At 46.9% G+C, this 19,876-nt stretch overlaps 1 protein-coding gene across 8 annotated transcripts in view; it reads left to right on the top strand.

Moving 5' to 3' along the window:
* ZFHX3 (zinc finger homeobox 3) overlaps positions 1 to 19,876 on the top strand; it is a 166,019-nt gene that overhangs the window by 129,615 nt on the left and 16,528 nt on the right. For all 8 annotated transcript variants that reach the window (XM_038185561.2, XM_027466394.3, XM_038185565.2 and 5 more), the window contains 3 exons: positions 10,037 to 10,170; positions 10,372 to 10,572; positions 19,639 to 19,741. In XM_038185561.2, coding sequence (XP_038041489.2) covers positions 10,037 to 10,170; positions 10,372 to 10,572; positions 19,639 to 19,741 — 438 coding nt within the window. The remainder of the gene's footprint in view (positions 1 to 10,036; positions 10,171 to 10,371; positions 10,573 to 19,638; positions 19,742 to 19,876) is intronic.

Here is a 19,876-nt window from a genome sequence, read left to right as displayed (position 1 = left end):
GTCTGCAGCTCAGCAGCTGGGAGGCTATCAACCATGATGTCAAGAAAACTGAAGAACATGCCTCCTTCTTTGGGTTCAGTCTGACTAAATGTGCCGACTGCGTGAGGGACCCGAGCAGCTGTGTTGGTGATGCTGCGGGGAGAGCTTGTCCTCCAGCTGCGAAGGAAGAGGCTGCAAAGTGTTTTTTACTTCAGATAAATGTTTTCATACCAGTGACCTGCTGCTTCATGCTCAAGTGTTTTGAGGAAGCGACTAAAACAACCCCAGATCTGTCAGCTGCTCTCTCCTGTGAATTCACAGAAAACGGGGGAGGTACCGTGAGGGGACAGACACGGTACTTATCTTTAAATAGAGGAGTGGCTGGGGAACCGCACACCTGCCAGCTTCATTTGCCCCAGATTTTCCTGGGAATTGACCAAACAACTGTTTGTAAGTACTGACTGGAAGATAATGAGATGAGTAACAGTCGACACAGATTTGTCAAGAGCAAATCATGTCAACACGACCCAATTTCCTTCTGTGTGAAGAAGGCCTTGGTGCAGTCAGCATCTTCTGTCTTCTCCTTAGGAAGGAGTCTGGAACTGCTGTTCAGGACATTCTCAAAAAGAAGCTCAAGTATTATGCCATAGATAAAAATATTACAGAATAGGTGCACTTCCTCAGCGCTGGAAACCTTCTTCTGGAGGACTGTGCCCACTTCTGAGCTTGGGGGTGTCAAGAAAGTTGAGGAGCAATTTCAGAAAACCTGAACAGCATGAATTAAGAGCATAGTCTGCATAACATCATCTGTGAGGAGAAAGTGGAATAAACAGGCTTATTTGACCCAAAAAGACAAGACCAAAGGGGAGTACTAGATAAGTCTTCTTGTGCATAAAATGCTTCTGAAAGGAAGGAAATAATTTGTTCTCCACGTTCGGGATATAGACAACAAAAAGTAATGGCCTTACATTGAAGGGAGAAAGGTTGAGGTTAGATAATACTTTAAAAAAATCTGGCACAGTTTGTGAAGCACTGGAGTAGATTTTCTGGGAAGGTTCCTCAGAGGTCTTTCAAGAAGATTAGACGAGCTGCTGTCAGGAATGAAGCAGGCACAGTTTATCCTGCTTTGGATGGGCTGGCTGACCTTTAGAGGTGCCTTTGAGCACTGCAGTTCTGTGGAAGTGGGAGATAGGTGAGAAAGGAGTGCGGGCTCAAAGCCAGTGAGCAGTGTGTTGAAGTGGAGGTTGATAGACCTGTTTTCTGTTCATCGTGCAGCAATTTGATCATTACGTTCCTCAGCAATTTACTCACCTTTTGTGCCTCAGTTTCCTAACTGCGTACAAGCATGGTCATTTTTCCACTTTCTCAGTGAGATCTCTAACAAAATGGTTTGTATGTCTGCCCAAGCTCCTTTGGCATGGACGAGCGAGTGATGAGTCAGGTTTGTTTGACTGCTTTACAGTGCATACATATGTATGTGGCAGGCTGTACTGGTATTGGTGTTTGCACTGAAAGGAAAAACCTCTGCTTTCATTGTAAATTTGCCAAAATGTTTCAGCTGCAAAATAAATTCATCAATTCATTTTTGTACTTATTTTAGAACAGAATATTCTTAAGCAAAAACATTTTTAGGTAATATTTTCCATTAAATTATACATGAGGAAAACTCCATCTCAAATAAGAATTCCTTTTACTAGCTTCTCACATACATCTCCATAGCTCCTGAAAGAGTTGGCCAGAGCGCAGTGCAGATTGATTTCAGGAGTGCACATGCTGCCTGTGTTCCCTTGAAGTTGAAACAGGCAGCAGCAGCGCTTCGTGGAAACTAAAACTGTTCTGTGCCTCCTGAAGTACTCCATGTAGACAAAATGGCTTATGTTTCCTGGTTCTGGACAGACCTGTTTGCTCTCTCTTTGCTCTCTCTCCGGTAGTGGGATTAAGCAGTTTCTTAGCACAGTGCAGGGCAGCCCCTCGCTCCTCAGGCTGCTTTCCTCCTTCTGCTCAAGGAACCTGCCCACCTCCGTGCTGGAGCAGGGGGATGCTCTTTGTAGTGTCTGAGCTTTCGAAATTATCTCATCATGACTAACATGCAATTTATTGCAAGCAAGCCAGCAAAGATGAAAGAAATCATGGCTATTCCTGACTCCATTTTAAAGTCAAAAAGTAAATGATTAGTATTCAATGCATCGGTTTCTAGCTGAAGCCTGAATCAGACCAGTGTAGATGAGTGTGAGACTTTTAAGGTTTAGGGTGAGGCTTATATGTATTTTTTAACTAGCGAGAAGCACTTCAATCTGCAGTGACCCAGCTATGAAAGAGACTTTCTTAATGCACTCTCATTTGTATAGATGTAGAATATCAGATTTTTTTTTTCTCAGATAAACAAGAAACAAACTCTACTTAAAATATGGATTGAAATGAAATATTTCTGGAGGACTAGCCTGAAGGGCTTTTATTTTTTTTAATGATTTTTTTTTTTAAATCCATGATGCTCACCTAACACAGAGCAATTAGTGCAATGGAGCGTCCCTGATTCGAATCCGTGGTAGATTGCTATTAAAGGAGGTATTAATGGGCTGCCGAGAGCTGGGAAATTGTTGCAGAAAAGTGTGTTTATGGAGTATGGTGCTGGCAGGCATGATTTCAATCGGATTTGACATGTTTAACATAAATGTATACTGCACAGCTCCTGCAGTTTATGAATAATTCCTACAGGCCCACTGCCTTTCTAATTACTGAAATTGAAAAAAACAGGTCAGGCACATCCTGACGGAAATATATTACTGCCCCTCCCCCCATACTCTTTGGAGGGGGTGTTCAGTTTGTTGTTTTGTTTTTTTTTTTAATATATGGCTGATTTTGATCACTTAATGGCTGGAATGTTCAGTAGGACCAGGGCAAAGAAAAGGAAGAGAGCCAGGGGGACAGAGCAGGAGGACGTGATGGAGCATCTCTCGACCCTAGCTTATGTGCACAGGAAACCTAAAATGGGGATGGAGAGACTCGAAGTAATTGTGATTTTTCCTGAGGATTTACAAAGCACAAATGGCTCCTGGGTGCTAGCTCAAACTGAGGAAAAGGATCAAGGCCTGGTGTCTCAGTGTCAGGGCACGTTTGGAAACTGTCCCCAAGTCACGTGCATAGGGTTCAGACCTGGGCAGCCCTTGGCTCTAGCACTGCCAGCAGATGCTGTTTTTCTAATCTTTTTATGGAAGCAGAGGCGAGGTGATGGCTCAGTGGTGGCTCTGCTCCATGGCACCAGCAGTGCCCCATATTTCTGGCCCTGCCGCGGGGCCAGGCGCGAGGATGCTCTGCAAGGCCTGGCAGCTGGAGCCAGCTCAGCCACCACATGTCCCTTGTGCCATCCTGGCACAGCACAGCACAGAGGGGCATGGCACAGAAGGGCACAGCACGGCACAAGAAGGCATGGCATGGCACAGCAGGGTGCATGCAGGGGCACCAACCTCGCTGGCACTGCACGCCCCAGCCACATGCCTCTGAGCGCTGGGTGAGCTGAGCCACAGGTAGCAGAGCTTGAGCAGAAACACCCAGGGGAGAAGGAAAGGGGCAAACCGGGTGCCCAGCCTTGGTGAAACCTCTATGGCTCGGCTGCCTTGTGCGCCTCCGCCCTGGCTGTGCCCCGGGCTTGCTCCACCAGGCAGCGTTCACACCTTGCTGCAGGGGATGGCCGAGCCGGGAGCTGCTGTGCTTTGCCACCTGCGTGGCATCTTTCATTCTACCTCGCAATCAGCGTTATCATTTTTGTGCCTCTTTTGAACTTTCTCTTTGTGTTTATACTAGCAAAGTATGGCTACTTAAAAAATAACAAGCAGCAAAATTACCAATCTGGTACTAGTGGAACAGAGAGTGGCTTCTAGCTGGGACAAATGGTGCATCTTGACCCTAAAAGTGAGCTGCCCCTGCAGGCTCACAGCTGCCTTTGCCAGTTGTTAATCCTGAAAGCACCTCCACGTGTGTTTACCACTGCAAAGCACGGTTGCTCCTTTCCCAGCAGTGACAGAACACAGGAAAACCTGCTCATGCAACAGCCCACACTGCCTTGGATCTGAGCACAGACGAGGGAGCTCTGAGGGGCCATCTCAGCAGTGCTGATGGATGAATGGTTCTGCTGTTTTCCGAAGCTGCTGTGTCGTAGAGGAGCCTTTCAAAGCACTGCCATAAACAGGGCTGTCTGTGCCTCCTCTTTCTCCTTCCCACTTTGCTTTGCTGTTTTCAGATACTTTTGGTTCTTCAGCAAGTGGAGTCTGTGCCTGCGTCACTGGAGCCTCCGCTCTGCGTTCACACTCTTTCCTCGCTGGTAGTTCCTGCTCGCCGCAGTAACTGTGCTGCCTGGCAGTACTGTTCATCCCTCCCTTGCTGCGTTTAAGGAGTTACTAAAATTACTGTTGTTTGTACCATTTCCCAAGCTCAACACATTGATTTTATTAAATTAGTTGATATGGACTCACATGGTAGGTTAGTTGGAGTATTTATTCATTTCAATTGGACAGTAATATTCACACAGATTGATAGCTGGTTCAAGAACCATAAAAATCAGTAAATATAAAAGATTATCTCTTGTTTCCTTTGTAATTTAAAACAAACAAACATGATTTCCCACAGTTCTAAGCATGTAGTCTTCGACATCGTTCCTGGAAGAAAAAGTTCAGTGTTTTAGGGTACCACTTTGCAAACGTGGGGTCTTGCTGTGCGTGAGTTAGGGTGATTTCCTACGATCTACTCCCTGGGTCACAGTCAGGTTCCCTGTAACCTTTGGGACTGATCCATAACTTGGCTATTTGTGTTGTTGCTCCACTATCTCTCACCCAGCTGGTGCAGACCACTTTCTCTCCTCCATCACCTTTGTTCTTTGCTCACAAGCTAGCACCTTGTAGAGCAGCTTACAGAGCAGGTCCTTCAGGAGCCTCCAGGTGTGATGCCAAGGGGAGCAAGAGCTTCTCTGCTGATCTGCAGGGCAGTGGGGAAGGTCTGTGGTGGTCGTGATGGCAGACAAGGTGTCTCCACGTCCCCTCCATGTGTGCTTGTGCTGCTTGGCACCTTGCACCACGTTTTCTGGGCGCCCCGTGTTTGTGCTGAGGAGTTCTGTGGTGGCTTGGGCTCCTGGGTACTGTCATATGAATATTTTATAATAATTCAGTTGTTCAAGCTTACTGCAAGCTGCAAGGTATGACACAGCATTAGAAAAACAAATTACTTGGCCATTTTCAGGGCCATACTTCCGAAAGGCAACAATAAAGGTCTGGGTACAAAAGTGTGCTTGCAAATCTCTGTGTATTTACTTCTGTCTATCATACAATCACGTTATTTATCAAACACAGGTTTGAAAAAATACTGTAGAGCAACAGGCAATATAGAGTCCTGTTAGTATGGCTACAACATCTTATTAGAACGAATGGTACCTTCAGGGAATAAAGAATGTAAACAGACAGCGTTTCAGAGAGAAACATTCAACCATATATTATTAACACAAGAAGTAACAAACAGGCAGCACTGTAGCAGTGTTATACACCAAAATGCTGTTTCTGGGAAGCCTGAGCTGTGCTCTCACAGCTTTTGTGTCACTGGGGTCTCTCGGTGGAGTTACTTTCTCATATTTATTCTTGCCGTATTAATGCCAGTTGTGTTTCTGCTGGATAGCAGCTGTCTGAGGGGAAGGCTGAGCCTGAAGCACGGTGCAGCTTCACTCCAGGCTCCTGGGCTGCCACTCGTCGTGCTGTGGAGATAGGTCCGGACCACAGGGCCTGGCCTTCCCATCGCTCGTTCTACACAGATAAGAAGGTGAAGGCCATGCGAGCATAGAACAGATAAAATAATCCTCTCTGTTCTCAGAGTTCCCAGAGGAAAGCAAGAGCCGTTTTAAGGATGCTCCTCGGCGAGGCCTGCGCCGTGGCGACGCTTGTCACTGTGGCATTTCCAGCCACGGGGGTGTCCAGACGCGGGAGGCAGGTCTGTCTGGCCCAGAGGCTCGTGATGCTGAGTAGGAGCTCCAAGAAAACGTCAGGGAGAGCTCTGGGGAGGGAGGCGCCACCAAATATGGAATTTTATTTTCCATCGGTCGGTGAAAACAGCTCCCCAGTCCAGTCGAAAACTTTTTCCCAGACTGGCTGCTGAACTTAGGAGGAGGAGAGATTTTTCAGTAGGCTGGATGTGGGGGAGGGTGTTGCTTTTTAAATCAATGGAGATAGCAGAAACCCCACTGTAAATTTCTAGGGCAAGTGGCAGGCTGGTTTACGGAATGCAGGGAGATGAGAACCTCTGGCTTACGGAAAGCAGCATGAATTAATAATCATTTAATTGGCTTCTCCATTATGTTGCTGGGTTGGGAGATGGAAGTTTAGATGAAGGGGCTGTCAGTGGTACTTTAGCTGAAAGAATCTGATGGCTGGGTGTTGGGGGTGGTGACTCCCTGTCCACCAGGATCGAGAGCAGTCAGCTTTTTGGGACACTTACATTTTTACCTCTGGACCTTGCAAAAGAAAGGATCCCATTTCATCTATGAAATAACACCTGGGAGGTTTTCTCTGCTGAAAAGCAGAGGTTCCTGAGGAAGCATGGGAAGAGTAGGCTCTGTAGAGTGCCCCGGTGGGGCAGTGTGCTTGCAGCAGCACTGTCCTGCTGCACTTGGCTTTCAAGTGCATTTGTTGAGAAATGCAGATTTTCTTCTGAGGTCAGCCAGTCTGAGCTAAATCCACTCAAAGAGTCAAAAGAATAAAAGTACTAGTTGGTAAATTGTCACACATCATACCTTAAGCACAAATTCCTTCTTTGCTGCAAGGCCTTTACCTGTAAGCCTCATCTCACACAATTAGGGCACAGACACCGTGCTCCACCTTCTCCAGTGCTGAGCTGCGGTTGGAGGCAAAGCCTTTTTGACATCCTCAGTCCGGGACATTTGGTCCATCCAGTCCACTGCAGGCAGGGGTGCAAAGGCCCCACACAGCTGCCGGCGAGCTGGCAGGCAGCCGCAGCGCGTCTGCAGAGCGGGTGGGAGCAGCGTGTCCTCGTTTCTCCAGATAGAAGAGAGTTCTTAATTCCTCTGATCTGTGATGTGGACTGAATGTGTCACTTAGTGTATTTGGCTGTTTATCAACAGTAAACTTTGGTCTCGGAGTTAAAATTCCCATTTGAGCTGTCAACTCAAAAAATCATACTTAGAAGGAATATTCAGTATGTGTTTTTCGGAACAAAACAGTTTTTCTGGGGGCTGGACAATCATTTATAATTCTGATTTTGAAGGATTAAAGTTATGGGACAGATGAAGTGCACTTAGTAAAAGTGGGCACTTTGGAGACAGAAAATAAAAGTAAATTTTAACTGCCTTTTACTTTTCCCTAATTCTAAGCAGGCTGTTTCCCAGCAGGAAGGAAATAGGAAAATACAGTCATGATTTTAGAGGTTATAGGTAGTGTTCAGCAACTACAGGGTAATTGTCTGCAGTTGGGTTACTAAATTTAGTGACTGCACCTGAAAACATCACATCAGTGAGTTGCTAGAAATGGTGCACAATGAAGCTGGTGGCACAGAATAAGGACAAGGGGCTCCCTGAGCTCCTTGTACCTTGCTGTGCACTACACAGGTCCTAGCGCTGATGGGGCCACCAGAGGTTTTGTAAGTTGCCAAAGCTTGAGCCTTAGGAGGTCAGATTTTTTTTAATGCAGTTTTGCAGTTTTCTAGTGGTTCTCACTCCATTTCCAAAACTGGGAGTGTTTTCATCCTTTATTTGGGAAGGTTACCCATATACGTTACCAGAGATTTCTCCTGTCATCCCTTGTGTCCCCTGCCGCTGCTGCAGAGCTGTTGGTGCTAGCATGGCTCACTGCAGCACTCCTTGGTACTTCTGCAGAGCAGTTGGCACCAAGGGTTTGAAGTGGCATTTGACGTATAAAAACCTCAGAGAGACATGCCCATAGCACATAGGAGACACAAGTGCTCTAGCACCAGCCTGATGTGGGGCAGGAGCAGAGCTCCCGTGGCTGCGTGCCGGCAGGCCCCGGGTCTCCGTGTGCTGGTCCCAACACCCAGCTGCCTGGTGGGGGCTGGCGTGTCCCTGTTCGAGGTCCCCCCAGGAGCAGACAAGGTCAGCAGCAGCAGCAGCAGCAGCTGACCGCCTTACTGGGGCCACTCATATCATGCAGAGCTCAGGCAGGGCATGTAAAGCAGGGTGGTCCACGGCCAGACACGGAGCTGGCTTGTGGCAATGGCCTCTGCCTTCCTTGACGGGTCTGGGGTGGAGCTGTGTTTTTCACACTCCAAGGATATTTTTATTAGTAGGAAGCAAAGAAGGCCGGTTTGGGTTCTGTAGACATTTTCAGTGACTTTTCAGTTCTCAGCCCCATGAAAGTTTCGGGCTCAGCCAGCAGATTTGACCTGAATGAAAGCCTGTCATTCTGCACAGAGAGCAGAGTAGGATCTGCGTTACAGCATCCATAAGTCCTTGCATCACAGGCTTGATTTACACAAAGAAACCCAAGGTTTGGACTTTTTAACAGAATTGGCAGCACAGTGGGGTCCTGTGCTTTTGGTTTCAGACATTGCCCAGGTTTGCGGCTGCATGGTGGCTGTGTAACAAGGCAGGGATAAAATACCAAGCATGCAGCACCACAGAACTCCAGGGAAGGAAATCACTGCTAAGCAGGCTTTGGCATGGCCAAGTCTTCTAGGAGAAATTGAGTATTACTAGAGCTCCTCCTCTCCCTGCCTCCCTCTAACGATGTTGTTATCCACGTGCAGTACCTGTCTTTTGTTTCCTGGAAGTTAGTTTGCTTCTATTTGACTGAACATTTAGAGGTGAGGTCTGGCAGGGGAGGAGGTTAGAAATGTGAATGTGTATTTCTTACTGTGATGTGGTACCTTCTGAAATAAATCTTGTGTCAGAAAATGGAAGGATCTTTGGGAAGGAAGCAGTTTAACAGGATTTTACTCAGGCTGCATCTTCTGAAACAAGGTGCAGATACCAGTGAGTTCACAAAGAGAATAAGAGAAAGGGAGAAGAGTATGGGGGGACTGGTCTAAGAATGCTACAGTGCCTTGTTAATCGGCAGCCAATCCATCATATTAAATATCCAGCTGTCATATATTACCTTTCAAGTGAAAATGAATAACTCCCATTAAGGGCGAAATGGGTTTGAAGTCGATTCGAGACAGATTAAAGTACTGTTATGAATGTGTGTTCAGGGAGGAGGAGACGGGGGCTGTGTATAATATACTTGTCCTTACAGTTTTTAAATAATAGATGTCCCACAAATTTATGTACTCCAGGCTACCAGGGTTCGGGGGAGGGGTAAAGGTCAGGGATGTGTGTTCTCGGAGTGCCTCAACTTGCAAAGTGTTTTTATGTTGACTTCTGGGCTCCTTTGCCTCTTTTTGTTTTGCTCAAATCCAGTGGCCTTTCCTCAGCTGGTTGCAGCATGTCGTTGTCCGGATCCTGTCCTGCCCTGGCTGCAGGCTGGGTCCTGCTGGCAGTCTGCCGCGGGGACCGCTCGCTAGGGAGTACCTTCAGACGAGTGCATGGGCCGAGCTAGCCAGTGCTGTCCTTCTGGGACAACATGCCACCACGTCCACCATGGACTGCAAGGCCATTGTGTCGACAGCCACAGCAAACACTTCCCAGACTGTTTATATGCAAAACTTCAGGTGTTCAGAGCTAGGAGCGTGAATTTTGCTTTGTCTCATCTGTCTGACTGTTCATGGAAATGACACATCAGCCTTCACATCTGGTCAAGCATTTGTGTGTCAGATGTAAACACGGGAAAAATCTCTTCTGTGCCTAACAGGCTGTAAGCAACCCACATAAGTAGCTGTGATTTCTCTGCTTCTAGCTGTAAATTACACAGTTCCCTTTCTGTGGAAGATAATCAAGAAGGAACTTTTTTTGTCCAGGCATGCTTTGTAGGATATAAGTTAGTGCACATACTCATTTTCCCCCAGCTCTGTGGCTTGTGTTTCAAGAAAGAGAAGCAGTGTAAGTGGAAATGCTGTCTTCATCCAACTTAAGCCTCTTTGGGGATGTCCTGATGTAAATCTCTTCTTGTTGCAGCACCAGCCAGCCAGGCAGAGAAGGAGCTGACGGAGCCTCCAGCATCCTCTAAACGAATATCATTTCCCAGCAGCTCTGAGTCACCTCTCTCCTTTAAATGGTCAAAAACTTCAGAGGAGACCAAATCAGAGCAGGTAAGAAAGAAGAACACAGCTTTTTGTGCATCTACAAGTAGGCAATTTGTTTTGTATGTGCCAAAAGCAAAGAATAAAAGAAAAGAAGGAGGGTGAAAGGTGATAACTGGCTGTAGGAGAAGGCATCAAATTCTTGAAATCTAATGGAAGGAGGAAAGCAGCTGCCGTAACAATTGCACAATTCCTTGTCTTGTTCTGCAGATGTACCAGTGCCCATACTGCAAGTACAGTAACACCGATGTGAATCGGCTGCGGGTGCACGCCATGACCCAGCACTCAGTGCAGCCCATGCTCCGCTGCCCGCTCTGCCAGGACATGCTGAATAACAAGATCCATCTGCAGCTGCACCTCACTCATCTGCACAGTGTGTCCCCTGACTGCGTTGAGAAGCTCATCATGACGGTAAGTCGCTGCGTAGTGAAGCATGTCTGCTGCCTTCCTAGGAAATATGAGGAGTGAAGGCATGGCCTGACCTGCACAGGCTAAGTTCGCTGTAGTGGGCCGCTGTGGGCAGCTCCCTCATCTGTCTGCACTCTGTCATTTATTTTTTTCCCATCCCTGCACGTTTCATCTCCAGAGTTTAGCTTGTCTGTGCGTGAGCACTGTGGAAACTGGCAATAATGGAGTGCTGAGTAATTTCCTTGTGAAGAGATTGAAATAAACATGATTTCCTTTAGCTACTGACATCGTTGCATGGGACTGCATTTTGCACAGAAGCTTCTGGGAGATGCAGCAGCTGATGCGCTGTGCTGGTCCAGTTGCAGAGAAAGAAGGTGCTCATTTGTTGATTAGCACTTCTGAGGACAGCCAGGGTGATTAAGGTAACATTACAGGAAATTAGGTATCAGGTTTCTGCTTAAAATATGATTTTAAGAACCAATAGAGTAGCTTCCCTTGGCACTTTCACATTGTGCTGGGGAGATAGTCCTGTTGTGCAGCCCATGTTCTGCACTTTGTTCACTTAATGAGGATCATTGTTACGGTCACATGAGATAGACTGAATCTGTTATTCCAGTGAGAAATCACTCCATCCAAAATGGCAATGCTTTTGTTCTGTAACAAGTCACTTCGTTCAGGGTAACAAGCAAGGGATGCATCAATGCTGACCCAAGGAAGGTGAAACCTTGGGGTATTGTTGAATATTACAGCTACTGGGGTATTGTTGAATATTACAGCTACTGTTTCAAGTGCCATCTTTAAAATGTTTTGAAATACCTGGTTTTAAACTAAAATTTAAGAATACGCAGTTAAAATTCTCTGAAGTAGGACGTTACGCCACCGAAGTGTGGAGTGAAAGACCACTGAATAAAGTTAACTGTCTTCATATAGATCTCAAAATCTGTAACAACTCCGCTTCTAGAAGTTTGTCAAACAACATTGTGCCTGGGGGAGGTTGTGATTGTTACTGCTAGTGCAGCTTCTGACATGGAGCGGAAACTTCAGACAACACATTGTGGTTCAGCACTAACATGTTTGCATGAAGCTTTTGTTGCCCTGTGTCATTATTTTAGCATCTAGCTTGGGAATCCTTCTTCAGTGCTGTCTCTGAGAGACCAAAATTTGGCTTAAGAGCTAGTACTTGGTGAACAGTAGTAAATCTGCAGTGCAGCGTTCAAGTTGCCATTTGTGAGAACTGGTTTTGTGCTCTGGCTTGTTTTACCTCAGCACTGCTGACGGAGGATCTCTCTCAGGTACTGGTGCACACATGGGATAGTATGAATAATTGCCAAACCTCTTCTGTAAGACCTGTACATACCATCACGACACAGACATGCTCATAAAAGGCTTACCACATTCTCCAGCACTGATGTGCTTGCTCCAGTAAATAATATTTTGAGTCCCAAAATGTCTCTTTCATGAATTCCTTTTTCATGGGTTTCACATGAGTGTGCCTTTCCATTTGTTAGTGTCAGTCTAAGATACAGGTAGAATTAATAAGGCACATTTTCAAAAACCCTTCTAAATTCACAAATCAGATGTATTGTCAGTTTTCTACACTTTTTTTGTTGTTGTTGTTATAATCTTCAAGGCAAGGTTGTGTCTGCATTTAAGAACTTGTTGCCAAGTATAAGAAGTGTTTATTTTAATTCCTGACAGTTCTTCCTCTTTGTGATTATTTTTTCCTGAACCCCATTTCTGCCTGTTTTTCCCTTCTTTGCTGATTCCTGATCATGGAGGACAATAATATGTTTGTCACACTACTCATTTTCTTGTCAGCTCCCCTTCTGTAGCATCGTCTGAGCAAGCACATGCAGTGTTACCCAGTTTTTCTGTTACCGTTCTTTGCTCTTCTCTTTCTATCACCCTTCCAGTCCTCTTGTGTCTCCTTCTTAAACACCTTTGTGCTTTTCATCTTCCCTCTTTGCTTTATGAGTTACCTGTCCTTTCATTTTTCTGCCCTTTGTCTTTGGCCTGTCATGCTCTGCAGGAGCCGAAGATGCAGCCAAAGATGCATGCCGAAGGTTGCAGTGGCCACTGTCTGACCAAGCACTTGCAGCTGCCCGGAAGAGCTTTGTGTACCCAAGTGGGCAGTACAGCTGAAAACATGTAAAAATCCAGCCAAGCTGACAGATCCCATCACTCTCTGAATAACAAAATATTCAGAGATTTTCTGAGAAAAGAGCAACAGCAGCTCACTAACACTTAAAAGCTGGCCATACTCATAGGCTCGAGTACGGGTGAAGCCCTGCTCTGCTGGCCGACTACATGCATCTAGGTTAAGTAACTGTCCTGTCACAAAGGCCCGGGCCTCTGAGACCTACCTCTGTTTTAACTGATGGTGCTTAAGTGTGCAAGTAGCTTCTGAGAATTCGATCAAATCTTGTTAGCTTCTTACTAAATTGATGGAAGGCATTCTGACCTTATAAAAGCGGTAAAAAGAAGCTGATCGCCTTTCCCATGCCAGCACACGCAACCGGTTTGCTTAAGGGTATGCACGGTACTGGTATGCAGATGGTTTGTTTGAGTCAGGCTGTCTGCAGAGCTCACAGTCCAGAAACTGGCACAGTTGAACTAGTGCAACCACTTCACCTACACAGATGTATGTCCTCCAGGGTCCAGAGAGACCGACAGAAGTCACTTGTTCAGGAGCTTAGGGGCACCTCCCAGAGGACATGACCAAAACAACTGCTGTAGTATGAAGGACAGTTTTCTTAGGTCATTGCATCTTCTGTGCTGGAGTGGGACCTCCTTCTGCTGCTGCAGCATGCAGAACTTCTATTGAGAAATGTGGAGTTTGGCTTATCCGTGGAGCTCACCATCTCACTTGTTCCTTTTTTATTCCATCTTACCACTGCCCTCAGCCCTGGGTAGCTGTTTGCTTTGGTACCCAGAGTTATGTCTGGGTAGGAAGACTGCCCCTCCTGCCTCAAATCAAGTTGCGTGTGGGGCAAGAAGATGGCTCTTCTTTGTATTACATGACAAATATTTGGTGAAATCAGTACAGCTTGTGCAGAATGTGGCAGCATCAAATGTTCCTAATTTTGCGTATTCTAGATTCTTGTCTCAGCCTGACATGGGAATTGGGTCTTGGTGCCACTGAGAGTGAATTGGAGCCCAGTAAATGGGAGCCAGGTCCCTTTCGACACAGTGTCTTTGCACTCGGCATTTGGAGGAGGCTCCAGTTAATAATACCTTATCAGACGCCTTTCAGGAACCTGCAGTGTCTAATATGTCTGTTGCCATGGAAACGGCTGCTTGCTTATGCTCAGCATCTCATATCTGTGTGGTTCGTGCCCCTTCCTTTTCATATCAACAAGCAGCCCCGATGGCTGTCCCATGGGGAGCAGCCGCAGCTCGGGGAGCGGGTCCTCCCGCCAGCCCTGCCACTGGGGCAGGGCCCGGCAGGGCTCCAGTGATCCCCCATGAGGCAGGGGGCCAGGGAAGGCCCTGGTGGGGCAGGGGCTGCTGCTTGGCACCGTGCTGCAGGCTGCTCTCGCCTGTCCCTCCCCATCTCCTGCTGCTGCCGATTCACAGGGCCGGCGAACAAACGAGGCCAAGTTTGTTTATGTGGCGTTGCAGCCGCTCCGAACAGGTCCGATCGCCATCTTCCCACATAGCAGCCTCTTCGCTAGTCCTGGGCCCGCGCCGCTTCAGCAGAGAGCCCCTTAATGAGGGTGAAGTGCAGTTCGCCTGCATAGTCGATTGACAAGACTGATGGGCTCAAACCAGGAGAAGGGACGGCTTCCCAAGAGCCTCCGGTGGCGGGAGCGCTCCCTCCTCCCCCTGCCTCCTTTATCGTTCTGCACATTCCTCTCTCATCATTTCTGTTGTCAGTTTTCTCTTCCTCGGTTTAAGGCGTCTTCTCGGCTGCCTTTTCATCTTCTTCTCTTCTCCCTTGCTTTAAGAGTAATTCTTTCCCATCCCTGCCATCCCCACTTCTCCCTCGTGCTATCTGTACATTTTTTCCTCTTTCCTATTGTCTTTTCTTATTGCTCTCCCTTCTGCTGTCATTCAATTTTTCTCTCTCCCTCCTTCTCGCCCCCTCTTACTCCCCCCTTTCCCTCTCACTCTGTGTCTCATTCTCCATCTCGGATGAAGGTAATGAAAATAATCGGGCTTCATTAATTCTGAGCCCTGTGAGATGATAGCCATTTGGAGCCATGTTTGCCAATTAGATGGTCTAAATTAGAAGTGACCTTGGTATACTGCCATCGCTTTGCCTCTCTGAGTCTAATGAAGCTTTTCACTCCAGCACCCTCTCTCTCTCTTTGTAATGGAAATTACCTCCTTTGTCTGGTTCGGGAACCTTGCATCGCATGTGTATTTCCCCCTAGGTTGCATGGACATAGGGATAGTAATGTATCTCCTCAGACCCCTTCTGGAGATTTTCTTTTCAAAGCCACACGATTTCAGCACTCTTGGGCCATTTACAGAGGAACCACATGGACTGTCCACATATTGTCTCACTTTGTCCTGAGGAAAGTAAGAGAAGGCAGATCCAGTGTGTAAAGGGAGCTGGTTATTCACGCCATCCGAAGATTAATTTTTTGGACGTGACAAGAATATGCCTGTGTCACGCTGCTGGGGCCAGTGCAGGAGTGATGCAGCTCTGAGCCTCAGGCCTGTGCCGCTAAGCTGCTCTGCAGTTCATTGTCTTAAAAATACCGTAGATGCGGTCGTAGCAGGAGGCATGCTTGTCACTGCTGGCAGTTGCCACCTGTGAGGAATGAACTTGCATTTTGTCCCCCAAACCAGTGACAGGTAGGTCTGCTGCTGATGGTACGTGTCAGAGCATATGCCATCTGCTGAAGGTGTTCATGAGACCAGGAGGAAGGAGACACAGTGTGTCCATCCTTGTTGGTTTTTTGTTTTGTTTTGTTTTTGTGAAAAGTCACTGGACTTCATTATTTAAAGAACAGGACATCGATTTGGGGTTTCCAAGCATGTAGGTAGATCTCTTCACCCAAGGAACTTTATCTTCTCAAAGGGACCTGAATTTCATCTGAAGGGTGGGGTTCTTGGAGGCACAGTAGTTTGTTCCAACAACCATCCACCCTCTGAGGCAGGTAACTGCCTTCTCTGCAGCAAAGCCCTCGGGCCAGCACTCCCAAGCCCAGTGCAAGCTGCAAGGAGATGTTTTGGGAGGGGGGACGGGTTCCCTGGTGCGGCGAATGGGGCAGGGACTTGGTTGGTTCTGTGCTGCTGTCAGAGGCAGTGCTCAGAGCAAATGCTTGCTCAGCGTCAGGGCTTCCGCGCCTTCCTGGGGGTACCCCTCCAGCTGTCCAAGTACTGATAAACAGGACCCAATCGTTATATCTGTATCCAGTCACTGGGCTGTCAGAAAGAGCAGATAAGGGTGAGCCACTGATCCTTCCCCATCCCTCAGTTTCATTTGGTCAGAAAGATGAAGGAGTGATGCAGTCCGAGGGGACCGTTTGCGTTCCGTGCGGTCGCACTGCTCGGCCTGGGCGAGACGGGGGCTGCACGAGCAGGCGGTGCGGGCCGAGCGCTGCGGGGCCGTGCATGGACGTGGATTGTAACACCTGGCTGCGAGGGAAAGCTGGAAAGCTTTGCTGGTGGCTTGTGGGCCAGAATATCATGGCTGCAGCTGCAAAGGGAATACAGTTTAATACTAAACAGAGCAAAAAGAGTATGTACAGGTGGAAGGGAAGAAGACAAATCACATTCGTCTCGGTTACATTTGTAGGATTGTTTTTTTAGTAACAGTTCAAATTGGCTGACTTGTTGCTGTTGTGAAACAGTTGGTCTTGAAGAGAAATCTAAGCCCAGAGATGCAGGCTTAGAGCAGTCAAGGATGGGTGCCAGGATTACATCCCAGGTATTGCCTGCTCAGGTGAGAGGGAGGTAGAGAGCACTTAACGACTGTACGAGCTAACACAGACAGTGCTCAAGGTAAACACGTTCCTCTCTATCACCAGAACAGTTAATGCCGTTTAAATACATCTGAAGTACAAAATGCTGTGTTTTAGAGCACCACTCCTCGTTTATCTGTCAGGTGACCATGCCCTCCTAAACCTTCCTGTTGCCTCAGTACTCCTGTTATTTGTTTATATTAAAAGCAGCAACAAGATGGGAGGCATTTTCTGCAGATACAAGGAAGCATATACAAGGTATATACTCCAACAGGTTTGCAGTGTAAAAGGGCAAATAGTTCAAAGCTGGGAGTCTGGAATTCAGTATAAATGCAAAACAATTTGAGATGAGCAGCCCATTTTCTCTGTTCTTTGTCTCTGCTCTCTGCTTGGTTGGTGGACCGTGAGGATGAAGAAACAGTCATCCTGCCCAGGAAGCGGCATGGAAGAGAGGGGCAGCACTTCCAGGAGAAACCTGCGTGGTGCTGAATGGGTACAGAATGAAAGCAGGGTCCAGATCAGTTGCCCTATTTTCAAGGTTGTGCTTTGCAGGGGTAGCCCTGTATGGCTGTCTGGACTGCTTGCATAGGCAACAGCCCTATATCCATACCCAGAATTTCTAGTTTCCCATACTTTTCTCCAAGCCTTTTTCTTTTTGCCTTTTGGGATTTTGTGTCTGTAGCAACTTAATGTACCACAGTCATAGGTTTTTCTTTCGTTTTGTGGAGGGGGGGGGGTAGAAGTAGGTTGAGAACTGTGGCTGTGGAGATGCAGGTAGATAAAGGTAATTACTTAAACACATATAGGGCAGGACTTATTGGTTTGGAGACCCAGATTAAGATGCAGAGGAGCATGTGAGGTTGATGATTATATTTCGGGGAGAGTTAATTGACGGAAGGTGAAGGCAGACAAAGAACCGCTGCTTACTGCCTTCTTGAATCCCAATCAGGAATTATGATTAAAGACGCGGCGAGACAACAGAGGCCTGATGAATTGGTGTCTTTTTTTTTTCTTTTTTGCCGTCATTCACACTTGATTGACTTCAACCTTTCAAGTGCAAAAGTCTCTCTTTTCCATTATTATTCATAGCCATCTGAGTTTTTCTAATTAAAGTGTATGAAAACAATTACTGATCCGTCGTACTGAGTCTGGTAGTGGGGATGGCTGCCTTACTGTAATGCGTATAAAAAGACCACAGTTTTCTATAATGATGTGCAGCTGAGGTGTTAGATAATTTTATTCTTTTTCTACTCTGTTGGGGTTTTTTTTAATTTCTCGTGATTTATTTTTCATAATTCCTAAAGATCCTAGGAAAGCACTCTCCCTGCTGACAAGGCTGAGAGGGACAGTTCCTTCATGCTTTTCCTCCTCAGCATCCCTGCCCGGCCCCCTCCTCAGAGCCCCACCACTGTGAATGAACCAGTGACCTTTCTCATCTCCTGACCACCCATAGCCGTCAGATGCTCCTGGTTAAAGTAGAAGGTGGAACGAATTTGCTGTGCTCAGCTTCCTTCCTCGTGATTTATCAGTGTCAGCTGCCTCTCCTGCAGATGTCTGTAGGACTCGGTGCTTACCTTCGTGCACCTGCCCTCCACATAAACCAAGGTAGCTCAGCATCTCCCTTTGGTACAGTTTGGATGTCTGCAGCCACTCATGTGAACCTTTGTTTCTGAGCTGCTTTTGCTTTCATTCACTTAAACCAAGGTCTAGTCTGTGTCAGTTTGGATTTGACATGTGTGTCGATAAAGAAGGTTTCATGTCCTGCACAGAGGCTTACAGGGTTTCAGCTGCAGCTTCACCATGGATTTGTTAATATCTCATGCAGTTCGGCCAGAGTCGTGGTCCCTGACTTTGCAGAAAGCAAGCTATCATGCGTGCAGGTAACAGCCTCACTCACGCTCTTCTGAAATCCACGGTTCAGATGCCCTCTTAGTGTCTGGCAGAAGGACAGAGAGGCTTGTTTTGCTTAGGAACATACCTGTCTAGGAGTGCTTGTTTCTGTGTCACTCTTCCAGCAGTCAGAGGTTGGGAGCACAAGCACTGTAAGCGTTGCAAGTCAGCGTTGGTTTCTGTTTCTCCAAGTGCCATCACGCTGGTGAGAGGGCACGCTCCTTGAGCACCAGCAGCAGGGGAGCAGGCGGAGCTGTGGGGATGCCTTTGCTTGCCGCAGGCACGTAACCAGTTCTGGCACCATGCGCTTGAATACAGCACGAATGGTCACAGTGACACGGGTTTGTCTGAGACAACGACTGTGGGGCAGCTTTTCAGTTGTTGTGAGATACTGACCATGAAGGTTAAAAGGGCATTCCTTGTCCCACATCCGATAACAGCCACACACAGCCTGCTAGCTAGGTGGTTTGTACTTGGTGTGTATGACTGGATAAACTCAAAGAAGCGTGGTTTTCCAGAAAAAGATGAGTGTAAGCATTTGACTCTTTCAAGGAGCATCTCTAGCTGAAGCACACAAAATCTCCAGCTCTTCAAAAATGTTGGTACTCAAGTACTGCAGTGGTAATGATGGTGCAGGTTCTAGACAAACACTTGAAGAGAGGCGAAGGAAACACAGCAGTCAGAGCAAGGAAAGGGTTACCAATAGCTTTTCATTTCACAGACAATTTGCTGTCTTTTTAGTCTTTCCTTATTCATCCTTTCCTTTGTCACCTCTCTCCTTATTTGTACTTTTCTTTCTCATGCCCCTCCTTTTCCTGCATCGATACACTTTGAAAACAGTGCTGCAATGCTCCCTAGTTCAAGATTACAGTGTACTTTACGAGGTATGATTTAATTAGGGGCCTTATTATGTTTTCAGCAGCTTAAGGTGGGCCTTTCAACTTATCTACCTAATTGGTTGCACAAGAAGTTTCACAGCCCATGACAAAACATTGTCAGTGATCAAAGTCTGAATTCTACATAAAGGAAAAATATTAATAATAAGATTATTCTTCAAGTGTGCACTGCTAATTATGTCCAGAATGTAACTGTAGAAACACTTTTGACTGATGTGAGCTTTGTCTAATAAACATGAGTCTTCAGTGAGCTATGAAAAGTGACGCCTCTGACTTTACAATACTGGTGTCTAATTTTGCTACTGAAGATGTTAAAAATATTTCCTTGTGCTTTTCTTTTCCCTACATCCCTACTTCCCCGTCTCCAGGTGACAACACCTGAGGTGATGATGCCCAGCAGCATGTTTCTGCCAGCAGCCACTCCAGAGAAAGATGGGAACTCCACCACCGAGGAGCTGGGGAAGCAGCCTGGTGAGTGCGGGTCAGTGAGGTCCCACCAGTCCCCCAGCTCCTGTCACCTGGCTGGGGACTGCGTCTAGGGACATCTCGTGGGCAATCTCCACATACCCAGCTATGTCCTGAGGACCACAGTTGGCCAGCACACGG

Source organism: Anas platyrhynchos, chromosome 12 (genome assembly GCF_047663525.1).
Source record: "Anas platyrhynchos isolate ZD024472 breed Pekin duck chromosome 12, IASCAAS_PekinDuck_T2T, whole genome shotgun sequence".
In the NCBI taxonomy this organism is placed as follows: Eukaryota; Metazoa; Chordata; class Aves; order Anseriformes; family Anatidae; genus Anas; species Anas platyrhynchos.
This window is presented reverse-complemented; position numbering and strand designations above follow the sequence as displayed.